General features: G+C 39.1%; 1 protein-coding gene across 7 annotated transcripts in view; it reads left to right on the top strand.

Annotated features, from left to right (window-relative positions):
* The window catches only part of PTPRK (protein tyrosine phosphatase receptor type K), a 255,773-nt gene that overhangs the window by 96,516 nt on the left and 145,542 nt on the right, over window positions 1–13,715 (top strand). For all 7 annotated transcript variants that reach the window (XM_069974941.1, XM_069974940.1, XM_069974946.1 and 4 more), the window contains exon 6: window positions 4,245–4,419. In XM_069974941.1, the coding sequence (XP_069831042.1) occupies window positions 4,245–4,419 (175 nt within the window). The remainder of the gene's footprint in view (window positions 1–4,244; window positions 4,420–13,715) is intronic.

Raw genomic sequence — 13,715 nt, 5'->3', positions numbered from 1 at the left:
CTCTTTATTGAAAGTGATGCTTTGAATTACTGATATGCTTTAGGCTGAGGTACCCTAATTAAATGGCACAAAAACTTGTTAAAGGGAGAATGCCGTCCATGCTGTAGCTATTGGTAGCTCAATGACTAAAGATAAATTAAATACTCTTTACCTTTTGAGTTGCCTTAAAATAACATTTAATGAATGCAAATTAAAAGTAATCATCTCAATACCCTTCATGCTCGCATTGTTGGTACTGGAGTTCTCACTCTAAAAATGTGTATGCTTTTATACAGGTTTATATAGTGATCTCCAGAAAATTTGCATCCTTCACAATATGGGACAAAAAAGTAAACAATACATGTAGATTTCCCTGTACCTGTTATTAAGCAGTTAGTGTATACACAATTGCACTTTATACCATATATTGTCCTCTTGTACTCTAGTGCAAATGGTGTTAGATTGTCTTCCTAGGATGTATTCATCAGCTTTTGCATATTTTGCACTAGACAGATGTATTTGTACCATTTAGCGTATTGTTCATAATCTGTACTATACGTTTTGTCCATGAAGAACTGACTGTTAGGTCACAGAGAAACCCGTTGGAGGCATATTTTTTAATTGCCAGGTAATCATCTTTGCTGGTTGTATGTATATCATAGAAACTGAATAGTACAGCATAGAAATGGTGTTTTCATCAGCCAACTGTATGGCATTGAATTATCGTGTGGGGTGAGCTAGGGTCATGTAGGGATACTGCTAAGGAATTAATCATTTCTGCAAGTTAACCACTTTATAGACACCCATGCTACTTGCCTGTCATTTTGTATCTGTTGGTCTGTTTAGTGTTTTATTTTTCTTTGCACAGTAGGTTATCAGCTAACATTTATTGAGCTGTTATTATGTTTACTGTTTGTTATCATTTCCATAAGATATAAATGAAATTTAGTTTTTATTGGGATATAATTTGCTTTGGGAAAGACAGATGGCTTTGCAGTTAGTTTTTTGTTTTTTAATTCCCCCATTATTTTTTATAGTGACTTTTTTTCTTTTCTTTAATGGACAATCATGCAATACTACTATTTTCTCACTACCCACTGGAGCAAACGCAAACTGACATTCCCTGTTTTCTGCAGCTCAGTTGTCAGCTTTTCTGTATACACTTGGGTAAGGTCATCTCGTCATTAGAGGGGGGTGGATTTAATGACAGGTGACAGCTCTGTTGTAATGCTAAAAGCAGGATAGATGAGCCTAATAGCAACACTATACTTGGAGCAATGACTAAGTGTAAATCCCGTGACTCGCTGCTTTTTAGAGGAGGCAACTGTACTTCCTAACCCTGGAAGTTGTATTAGGTTGCCCATACACCATACAGTACATGAGCCAGATTTACTAAAGGATCTTGTGAACTTTGGCACATGGATATTTCATGTAACTTACAAATTATCCCATATTTCCAAGCTATTTGCGTTAGTTTTTTTTTATATTTTTACTTTTTACACCCTAATGTATGTACTAAGGGGAAAAAATTTAAAACGGTCATAGTGTCTGTTATAACTTTCAAAATCTAAATGAACAGTAGATGTGATATAAAGCAAGTTTGCAATCTACGTTGATTATTTATTTTTATTTTTTTTGCTGTTATGGAAAACAAGGCACTTCCTGTGTTCCGATTTTTATTTATTATTTTTTTTTCCATAGACTCTAAACACAGGAAGTCCCATGCTTCACTCTGTACTCTTTTTGTTCAGCCAGCACAAGACTAAAAAGCTGCCTTCAGTAGACTTGACCTGGATACAGTAGCTTTGTTTTAAAGCATGATAACTAAAATAAATAAAAAAAAAATAAATAAATTGCAAACTTGCTTCATAGCAAGTATGCAGTATGGATATACATGTATCCGTAGTGTCAATTTCCAGATCACGCAGCAGTGTATACTTACCTAGTATTGCTGTGATCCAGCACCAATCTCTTGGTGTGATTCCAGTGCAGTAGCATCCAGCTCTTATCTTTGTCATATGTCCACCACGTTCCCTCAGCCAGGCATGCACATTACAGCTGCATTCAGTCCCTGATGCCTGTTTCCTGTACTGGACATGTCCGGCTGAGTGAAGACATTGGCACTGTGACTATGGGCCGTCCTCGGTAATAAAGAAAGCTACTACACTGGAGTCCCGCATCCCATGACTACTTAGGCCTAAAAGTCCGTCCTGATGCCTACGGAGGGGACATTTGCATAAAACACAGGAATAAATAAGATAGTTTTTGCCGTTAGCTGGCCCGATCAAACGGGAAATGTTTGAGAGAGTGGATGGAGGTTTGTTAGGAAAGTTTTTAGCTTTATATGCAAAAAAATATGGTGATTAATATTAATTCCCTTAATGGTTAGTGCAGACCATGCAGTACAGGAGGTGTCCCTCAATGTGGTTGCCCTAGGCAAGTGTATAAAAATAGGAAAATGGCTGCAACATTCAAAAATATTATTTTATTGCCTAAAACTGTAAATGTAGTAAAAAAAATAGGTGAATGATGCATTATCTTTTAGGCTATTTTAACTAACCAGCAGTGCTGCAGATTTTTCACCGCTAAAAACCCACAGCATTTCCACATGTAAATTTGAAGCAAGAATTTGGCACCAAATTGTGGGAAAAAATTTTAGGATGCAGATTTGCTGCAAAAGAAAGAAGTAAAGAAGTGCAGATTATATAAAAAAAAATGTATCCATTGTTGCGTATTTATAACATGAAGTTGCAATTTCTGCTGCAAATCTGCATTAGTTTATTTATTTATTTTTAACTGCAAAATCCATATCAACAGATTTTTTTCTTCCCCCGTTAAAGTCAATGAGGAGGAAGCCAAGTTAAATCCCATTGGTTACAATTCTGCGAGATACCTTGAATTTTCATGATGATAATGCATGGCTAGCTATTATACATGACTAGCAATCTTAAATAGTTTTTCTTCTGCTCCCCCCCCCCCCTTCAGTTGTGGAATGGGGCAATAATCTTATCTCTCAAAGAAAACTATACGAGTACACTTGGTTTTTAAGTAAAAAGGAAAGGGAAGTACATTTCTTTTGGCGTGGCTTTTAGCCATTCTGAGTGTGTGTGTGTGTACTGGAGGTATTTTAATATCACTTATAAGCTGGTCTGTAATATGTATTGTTGTGAAAAATATATTGGGCTCATGACTAATATCTTAAATGTACTGTACTTTTTATCTTTCTTGTAATTGAAAGAAAAGGTTGAAGGGGTTATCCAGCATTGAAAAAACATGGCCACTTTCTTCGAGACACAGCCTGACTTTTTTTTTCTCCAATTTGAGTGGGGATTTGCAACACCGTTCCACTTACGTGAATGGCGCTTAATTTCAAACCACACCTGAACTGGAGAGGAAAGTCATGTCGTCACTGAGAATAAAGATTTTAATTAAAAAAAAGTAAATGAGGAGGGAAATGTATGATAAATCTGCAGTGTATTCACAGTAGACATTGACCTTCTCCTAATGTAAATGTGCACTCCAGGTCAGTTTATGCACAGATTCCATGCAGGTATGTTCCGCATTCACATTGCTGCTCCTGTAATATGTTATCTGGTATGGTGAACAATTGACTATACATGTGCTATACATGATTTCTGTTATCAGCCTGTTCAGATTTATAAAGGATTATTTTAAAGCAAACAGAGTACCTTATGGCAGATATTTCTTCTTCTGAGACCTTTGCATGTATTTGAGTGTACATTGGCTGTATACTGTTTTAGTGCTTTGTGTTGGTTTATAACTGTAAAGTAGTGTGTTTAGCGTTAAAGGTTTCCAGCTCCCTATATACAGTACCTTATCTCCGAGAAGCAGATGTGCTCTGACCTCTGACATTAATGCTGTGATTCTCTCTTTGTTAGAGAGGAGTTGGCTTGGTGGATGATTTCTGTTCAGTTCTGGATCATATTACAGTCTGGGATATAATTTTGTCCACAAATTGGTGTGACACCTAAAACATTCTATTCTATTGTCTTTTATGCCGAGATTGTGGGAAATAAACAATTTGTTTGTTTACTCTGACAAATAACTGCAGGGGTCCCATGATTATAAACCCTTACTGTATGCAACATTGGCGGATGATGTATATATGACCTCCTAGCGTACACATGAAAGGATGCTACATCATATTCTCCAGTTGTGTTTATCATTAACTGGTGTTTTTTGTTGTTGTTTTTTTCCCCCCTTCATATTGTAATGTCGCTTCTTTGGTGTCTTTTTCTTTTCAGAAAAGAAATGGAGAAGACATTCCGGTAGAGCAAACTAAAAATATCAATCACCGAAGGTTTGCTGCTTCTTTCAAACTGCGCGAGGTGACGAAAGCAGATGAAGATCTATATAGATGTGTAACACAATCGGAAAGAGGGTCTGGTGTCTCAAACTTTGCTCAACTCATTGTCCGAGGTAAAAAAACAAACTTTTTTAAAATCCATTTTGGGTCATGCCTGGCATTAAAATTCATAATTTTACCTTATACTAATAAAAAAAATGCTCACTGCTCTAATTACTTTTCTATACACCACCTCATGGCTGCCGTGAAAGATGGTTTTTATGCCTTTAATAAATTTAAAGGACAACTCCCACGAAATTTTTTTTAGCTTATTTAACACACATTACAAAGTTATATAACTTTGTAATGTGGATAAATACCCGGTCTGGCCCGGTCCCGCCGGAGTTGTCCTTTAAAGCGAAGCATGCCTGTCACAAAAAAAAAATTTTAACACCTGAGTTTTTTCAGGCTTTTTAGAGTAGGCTTGAAATATAAGCCCTACTCCAAGAACAAAACGTAGTTACAGTCAGCTGACCAGATCCCTAATACTGGGTGGCTGAGCATCAGCCAATCAGTGTCACGCTTATTATGCTCCACCCCTACCTGCTCAACAAAGGCAGAAGGGCTAAGAAGATGCGTAGTAGGAAACATTGAATATGGGGGGGGGGGTGGAGGGTACGTGGGCCAACTACAGAAGGGGGAGGGAGGGAAGGGGGATGTATGCAGTATAGGGGAACAACTACAGGGGGGGGAGATATACAGTATGGGGGAATGACTACTGAGGGGGCAGGGAGGTATACAGTGTGAGGATTACCTGCAGAGGGGGATTTGTACAGTATGGGGGCACCTTACTGCAGAGGAGGATGTGTATGGTATGAGGGAAGAAATACAGAGGGCAAGATGGTACACAGTATGGAGAGTAAACTACAGGTGTTATAGTATAGCAGCCTAAAAACAGTGCGACATACACCATAGTAGCTAACTACCATATAGAGTGGGCCATACATACTGTTTCTCTGAAATAAGACCTAGCCCCGCAAAATAAGCCCTGGCCCTTTTTTCTGAGAGAAAAATACAATATCTGTTTTATTTTTGGAGAAACAATGTATTAAATACAACAAAAAGGTTCATGAAAACATGCATAAACAAAAAGGTACAATAAAAATAGTAAAACAGTAACACGAGGCACCCCTCCTCACAGTAGAAAAAAGAGGTAAGGTCCCTTTTAAGAATTGTAAGTTGGAGCAGCAAGAACATATGTAGCATAATTGTCCATATAAAGTAAGGCCTTGTTCACACAACAAATTTTTAGCATAAATCACAGCCGTTGTTGCAGTTTGCGTTGTAAAATACGTTGTATTTGAATGAATGGAATCTTGTCTGGAACGTATACACATAAAATACTGACATGTCTGTTTTCTGAGGCCGCTTATTGAATAGTAGCCCCACAGACACATTAGTTCACACAATGGAGAGTGTGGCTCTGGTCGCACGCGCCATGGTGTGCATCGGTGAATTGGGATGCCAGTGCACGCGAGTGTGCCCACATCCAAATTAACCAGAAATGAGGATCGTCCACTGCAGTACCGGCCAGGATACAGAACGGACGGTGTTATACCATGTCTGAACATGTGTGAAGTTGTGCATATGAATCATCAAAGGCCAAATAGAAAAAGTAATTGGGAAACAAACTCTTTAAAAATTCCTGAGTAGGGTCCCACTGAACCGATACACATTTTACTGCTAGGGCAGCTTTTTGTGGTGTTCACCAAATGTATATTTACCCTAAGGACCAATAATATAAAGACATGTAGCAGATGCAGTTGGGCACAGCTGGGCCTAAATAGTAATACTTCTATTGAAGCTTCGGAAGCCATGTAGTGTGCCAATGCATCATGTGAACAAGGAGTAGCCACTGGGATACATCAGGGGAGATTTATCAACCATATTCCAGCTTTTCATCTCTTTGGTTGATAAGGGCTTCTGCTTCTCAAAGTTTAATAAATCTCCCTCAAAGTTTTTACTTATAGCTGTTTTATGCTCTGTGGTATACTGAAAAGTTGTAAGGCAGTGTTTTTTTTTTGTCTCCATTATAGTTCTAATATAATACTAATAAAGGCTGCATTATCATGTCTTCTGGGCAGAAGGTAAAGCTGCTTGTTTCTGTGATAAATCAGGTTAACTGCAGTTCAGATAACAACCCAGGAGGAGTTCAGAGTCTGTGGTGTTAAACCAATACTAGAGATTAACTATGGTGACTACTCCTGTATCTCAGTCGCACGTTAAGTCTGACATCCTGCTATGTCTGGATAAAAGATGGTAATATTAAGGGAAAGTTTGGGGCCACTGATATGAATTGCCTTTAATGTGAGTTGGCAGCGTATTGCCCGTTGTCAACGATGACCCAGGGGCAAGAGTTTATTAGTGCATTTCCTTTTAAAGCCAATGTGACAGGGCATGCCCAGGGCTTTTTTCCCTTGCTGTTTGGAACAAATGAGAATTTCACTCGTGGATGTTCGTACTGTGTAATATTGATCTGGGTATTAATACAGCCAGAGGATGTGAGAAAGAAAAGCTTACTCTTTACTTTGTCATGGTTTATCTTTCAATTCAATACAAATGTTTTTAGCTCATGGACCATAGACATTTTTTTCTATTAGGTATTGAAGTTCCATATGTATGTCTTACTTTTACAAACTGGATCTTGCGGTGAGTCAAGGAATGAAGTGCAAAAGTGCACATAATCATAACCATTGTGCCCATAATCAAATTATGACCATCCAAAAATATGGCTGCAAAACTAGTGTGTGTGAACTTATGGGCAGGGCCGTATTTACCACTAGGCACCTGTGGTCCGGTTCCTTGGGCAGCAAATTACGGGGGGGGGGGGCGGGGGAGTAAATCAGGTGTCTTTTTGAGGGGGGTAAGGGGGAGGTATGATCAGGTCGGGTATGGCTGTGACGCCTGGAGCTTCTACCTACCTATTTCCTTCAGACAATATGCAGCATGCTCTAATCATTGATTCTATGTGGAAATATATGTTTTAAGCAGTTAAAAACCATGAAAAACGCAATTCAGACAATGTTTCTACATGTAGAAAAGAAACATGTGGCCGAAACCACTCTCCCCTGCGCTCCTCAGGTTTAGTGCTTAAGGCAGCAGCAGCTGTTAATACGGCTCTGCTTATGGGGAGATCAGGAGACATAGCTGTGAGTGTTGAACGAACTTCGTAGAGATCAGCGAGCTTCAAGCTTGCTTGAGTTCGTCCGAACTCGAGAGTGCGTCATTTGATTACTGGTAGATGCTGAAGTTTGATAAAGCCTTGACAACATGGATATGCTTTCCAGAAAGCCTTATGCCTTCATCCAACTTCAACCACCGGTGACCAAATGCCAAACGCTCAGGTTCGGGCGAACTCGAGCATGCTTGAAGTTCTCTAAACTCTAGTGTTCAGATAACAGGTGGTATTAGTAGCTTTTCAGGACTGTACATGATGTCTGTAATGAATCTTTAGGCTGGGTTCACAATACGTATATTTCAGTCAGTATTGTGGTCCTCATATTGCAACCAAAACCAGGAGTGGATTAAAAACACAGAAAGGATCTGTTCACACAATGTTAAAATTGAGTGTATGGCCGCCATTTAATGGCAAATATTTGCTGTTATTTTAAAACAACGGCTGTTATATTGAAATATCGGCAGCTATTTACTGTTATATGGCGGCCATCCACTCAATTTCAACATTGTGTGGACAGAGCCTTTCTGTGTTTTTAATCCACTCCTGGTTTTGGTTGCAATATGAGGACCACAATACTGACTGAAATATACGTAGTGTGAACCCAGCCTCAATCTGTATATTTTGCGGATCAGAAAAGGAGGGGGAGTCCATAGTTGAATAGGTGGAAATGGTTTAAAATGAATACTCATCCATTACGGACATTTCTTCCGTAAAAAAATTACAGATCCACAAAAATTATGGATGCTCCCATTTGATTTTTTACTGGACAATCTGTGCCACAATTACAGTCCATACTACAGCTTGTCAGTATAGCAGATAAACTTTTTGCGGATTGTGGAACCATAAATATACAGACAGTGTGAACAACCCAATTGAAATCAATTGGCCCTAAATTTGTCCGTAGTTGTGGATTTGTAATTATGGAAAAAACCTACAGAATGTGTGAAAGTATTTTTCTCCTAAATAGACCAAAACAAATGTCCAGGGCTATCTATGAAATAATAAAGTCCTACAGCAATTGATAGCTCACACCAAAGTATATTAAACAATTTAAACTTAGCTCCTAGGTTGTCTAACCCTAGAAACAATCACGTCTCAGATAACTGATTATAAGTAAGTGAAGATCAAAGATGGGGCAGGAAAGCTTAGCTTTCTTTTTAAAACCTCTCAGGTTTTGTAACTGTGTACATTCACGTTTTTAATCTAACATAAAGAATTTGTCTATTCTGTCTATTCGCTTCATTCACTTGCATGCTACAGTACATAGTCCATCCATTATAGTATCAGGGAAAGTAACCTGTTGAGAAGAGAGAGATTTTGTTAAAATAAACTTTAATACTAACTGGAGAATTACAAGCTTTCTGTGGAGAAGATTCACTAATAAAGTATTGCTGATTAATAACTGATGGGATTACAGCAGCAATGGCAGAGTTTCAAGCATGCTGTGTCTGTACTGTGAGGGGGGTGAATTGGGAACTTGAAGGGTTGTGGTCGGTGTCCAGGACTGGGAGGTGGCCCCACTGGAGTTTTATAACATAGCAAATTCCAATAACACCATCCAAATCTTAGCAAATACATTTTCTGCCCTCCCCCTACTGGGATTCCGGCATGTTTATTGTTACATGAGCCCTAAATGTAAAACAATTTGTGAAGACTATTGTATTCACTCTTAATACAAAGGGATTTTTTGTGGAAGATATTTTTTTCTTATTGTATTGTTGGTAATAATTAGAGATGAGCGAACGGGGTTCGATTTGATCCGAACCCGAACGTTCGGCATTTGATTAGCGGGGGCTGCTGAACTTGGATAAAGCTCTAAGGTTGTCTGGAAAACATGGATACAGCCAATGACTGTATCCATGTTTTCCACTTGCCGTAGGGCTTTATCCAAGTTCAGCAGCCACCGCTAATCAAATGCCAAAAGTTCGGGTTCGGATCGACTCGAGCATGCTCCAGATTCGCTCATCTCTAGTAATAATGTAACAGCTAGTGATGAGCAAAACTGCCAAATGTTTGGGTTTGTCCAAACCTGATTGGACAAAAACCTTTGAAATTAGTCCTTATTTACACATTCATTAGTTTTTCAGGACCATATATTAAGTATGTAGTAGTCATCCACAAAAAAAAAAAAAGTCTGTTCTCTATAGCATAATCTAAATTTTTTTCAAAAAAAATAGTGAGACGGTGATAGTTAAATTAGGGTAAGTCAGTATTTTTGTTGATGTTATGAATGTTTCTTCCGTAAAAATTTTTTGAAAGTTCTCATAGATTTGACGCAATTATGGACATGTCCTATATTTTTGTGGCATGGATTGCAGATCCGTAATCTGGATCCTAAATTTGTCTGTAAATGCACATCCACAGTTACGGATACATTTATGAAATGTGTGAATGAGGCCTAACTGTGTGCCACCATATCCTTATGATTCCAATCACTGAAAATATAGGCCACAAAAAGGTTAAGAATGGACTTGAAAATATTGTGACTTGATAAAGTTATAACATTTTTGACCCTAAAGATTATGCCTGCATTTTCCTTTTCCTGTTATAGTACTGTGTGTGCCTGTTTAAAAAGAGAAAATCCTTCTAAAAAATGGCAGACTGAGGTTAAAATATCTCATTTGTTTCTCATTAATTTTCTCTTTGTTAGCTGTTCACATCAAATCCATAGAGGACACGGCAGTTCAGAGAGCTTCATCTTGCTAAAATTTTTCATTTTCATAATGTGTTTGAGTTACATAGTTTATAGGGCTGAAAAGACATCAATCCAGTCCATCTTATTACCTTATATTGATCCTGAGAGGCGACAAACCCCATGAGGTAGAAGCTAATTTTGATGGTTTTAGAACTGGGGCAGAAACGTAAACAATTATATCTGCTTCTGGAGCACATTTTTTTTACCTGATGGAGTATCCCTTTAAATGCGAATGTTTATAGATGATGATGGTAAAAGTTTTTCAGAAGTTCGGGTATAGCATGCAATCCCAACTGGATTGGAAAAGGGGGTCGTAAGCATTACCGTCTTGGCCTGTTCTCTTCCAAACTTCTGGTCCCCGAGTGGATTTCGCCAATGATCTTTGCACATTACTTTCTGACTGTCTTTAGAAAGTAAGACTGGACCCATTGATTTCTTTGGGAGTGTTTCCTAGGTATGCTCTGTAACCGGTACCTGTTAGTGCATGATTTCTCTGTTAAAAGAATAGTAAGTACTGACCTGACTCCTAGGATTTAGACAAATCTAACCTGTTGATATCTCCCTAGTGGGCATGAGGCGTTGAAGATAAAGGTATGTCTCCTACATTCATACTTGTCACCATTCTCGTGCAGTTTTAATGTAGTGCCCATCCACTTCCCCAGCCAACTTGCCGCTTCTAATTTTTATCAGTGAAGTGGGCCAGATTATTGCTCTAGGGGTGGGGTTAGACTTATCTAACCTGCTGATATAGCCCTATTGCGCACGGGGTGATCCTCTGCACTGTTCCCGACCTGACCGCCCCTTCTAATGATTATCAGGCTGGCCGGGTGCAGATCGGCACTCTGAGTGCAGGGCAGTGCTCCAGATGACCTTTCCAGACAGAAGACTACATTAAAACTGCACAGGAACGACCTTAAGGATAAAGGTAAGAGCCATACCCTCATCCTCAGTGCCCCATGAGCAAAAGGGAGCTATCAGCAGGTTAGAGTTGTCTATCTGGCTGGTAGTTCCCAGTTCAATAGCATGTGAAACTTTGACTGCTAAAGAAACATTACTTTGTAGAAAAAGGCTATGTTCACACAATAAATTAATATCATTAATAGGATAATGGCTGTGTTTATGAGCCTAGGAATAATGGGTATGTTTATTATTTACCACCTGCTTTTTCCATCTATTAACTTTTTTTTTTCACTCAAAATTATGGCCATATTTTGGTATTTTACTGTGTGTGAATATAGCCTAAGGGTAATTTCTCTAGTACTGTAATTCTGTAGTACCAAAGGGTGAGTATTCTAAGAAAGCCTAGTGGTATTGGTAATAGAGAAGTCTTTACACACAGCAAATATGTTTTAACGTATACATCTGCTGACACTGGAGTGAAATCAGTTTGAAGGAGAGCGAAGATTGGGTGTAAATAATGCATAGAAACATAGAAGGTTAAATGCGTTGAGGGAGCATCGAAATTCTTTTCTGTCAGGCACGTGAAAGGGGCTATTTATGTAAGAGAGTCTTGATGCCCACGGTATAATTCATAATCTCTCCAACTTTCTGACTATAGTTTAATAATACATTTGCCCTTCAGTTCTTATTCTCAGGAATGTCATTTTAATACTGCATGTCCGTCTAATTTTTTTTCCACTGGATTATTAAATAATGGTTATACTGATATTATCTCTTAAAGGAGTTCTCTATTATTTATACTGTGCCAGCATATTCTGCACCCCATTACCGAGAATCTGTTCAGTTATTGGTCCATTCTCCAGTTTAACTCCATGTCAGTCATGCATGTATCTGGGCATAATTTTTTCATGGGAAGCCAAATGAGTCATTATTATATATTTTTTTTGTACTGGGAGTAGAAACTGGAGTGAAGAATACAGATTTGAGGAAGATCAATCTAAACAGATGTTGCTGTGGAGTTAGAAAATTCTGTAGTTTTCTGCGGTTGTTGCATTTAATGCTGACAAATGAGATTTGTGAGTGCTATCTTGTCCACTCCTCTGCTGTGCTCCATGCTCATTCTGTGGCATCTTGTGTCTCCTGGCATTGTCCTGCTACTGCGGTGACATCTATGGCCACTAGGATGTGCATGCAGCCAACTGCTCTGTATTTAGAGGCATCTTGTCTCCACCTGATACTGCCATTTGCTAATCCAGAGCCACGTACATCTATTTAAATCATCTCTGCCTGCTGTTCCTGCCCGAGCATTGTAGGAGTCCAGCAAGTGAAGGTATCTTCTTTTTCTGCTGTATTCCCATGCTTCCTGACCTATGCCTGTTCTTTGGAATATGCATTCTGTCTGACCCTTGTCTGTACTGCCTGCCTCTCCCTTGCTGACTCTTATTCCCTGATCTGCCTCTGAAGTCGCCTGCCCTGACCCTTTGCCTGTCTGACTACAATATCTGTTTCATCCCTGATACTGCGCTGACTCTCTTGCTGGCGACCCACCTTGCTGACCTCGTACACTCTACCTTTCTCCAAGTGCCCTGCACCGACTCTGTCTGGTTCTTGGGAACCAGCTGCTGCTCACATCGGGACCACACTTGTGAAGCGATGTGGTGCCCTCTAACTGGAGAAGTCCAGCTTCTGCGTCCCGGAGTGGAATAAAAGGTGAAGACCTAGAGGGCACTTAGACTCTTCCCCCTGTGTGGCCCAAAGCCAAACCAGTTGAGCAGCACAGCGCGTCCTCACTCTTATCTTCATGCAATGCATTCCAGTTTGTCTGTGTTGCTGTGAAATTAATTTCTTCAGATTCAGCTGCAGCCCAATATATTTGGTCCATCGTTAATCTTATTCCCATAATTGCTTATGCAATCACATTAGCATACGGCGCCATGTGTCTTAAAGTACCTCCAGTGCTGGTTATAAAGATGAGAACTAGAAGAAAATAAAATCCTAGCGTTCATCAAGGAGGCCTCAAAGGTTTGTGCGCACATCATTCACATCAGGTTTGCATATAATAAGAACTGCAGCCTTTAATTACTGAGAAATAATTAGAAATGCCCTAGTTAGTAGTTGTCTGTACTATGAATAAAAAGTGACACGACTTAAGTAAACAGCAATTCCCATATCTCTCATGTTTGTTTTTTAAATAGAAGTAAAGCAATGTCTTGATTTATGGCTTCTGCATTGTTAGGTTGTTATGGTAATGCAGCGCTCACTGTTTGTCAAGGATTTTGCAGATTAGAAAGTACATTTGTTTAATTTTAAAGCTTTCGATGTTTTGCTCATGGATCCCACCCCTATAGAGTTTGGGTTGCAGAAATCCTTTACTACAGTTGCAATTGTCTCTTTATGTTGGAATCCCTTGTGTCATCAGAACTCTTATACTGTATATGTAAACCCTGATGAAGGGAGATTCCGAAGCAAGTTGGGCTCCATGATGATAATTTGAACTGCCGAGGTGAAGATATTTGTCTGGATCCCTCAGAAGGTGTGAGAGCAATCATTGTAATGCTGCTGACAGGGTTGTTCTTGGTTATGCACCAGCCTTTGGC

The sequence above is a fragment of the Dendropsophus ebraccatus genome, chromosome 6 (genome assembly GCF_027789765.1).
Source record: "Dendropsophus ebraccatus isolate aDenEbr1 chromosome 6, aDenEbr1.pat, whole genome shotgun sequence".
Lineage (NCBI taxonomy): Eukaryota > Metazoa > Chordata > Amphibia > Anura > Hylidae > Dendropsophus > Dendropsophus ebraccatus.
Note: the sequence above shows the minus strand (reverse complement) of the source record. Positions and strands in the feature narration are given on the sequence as shown.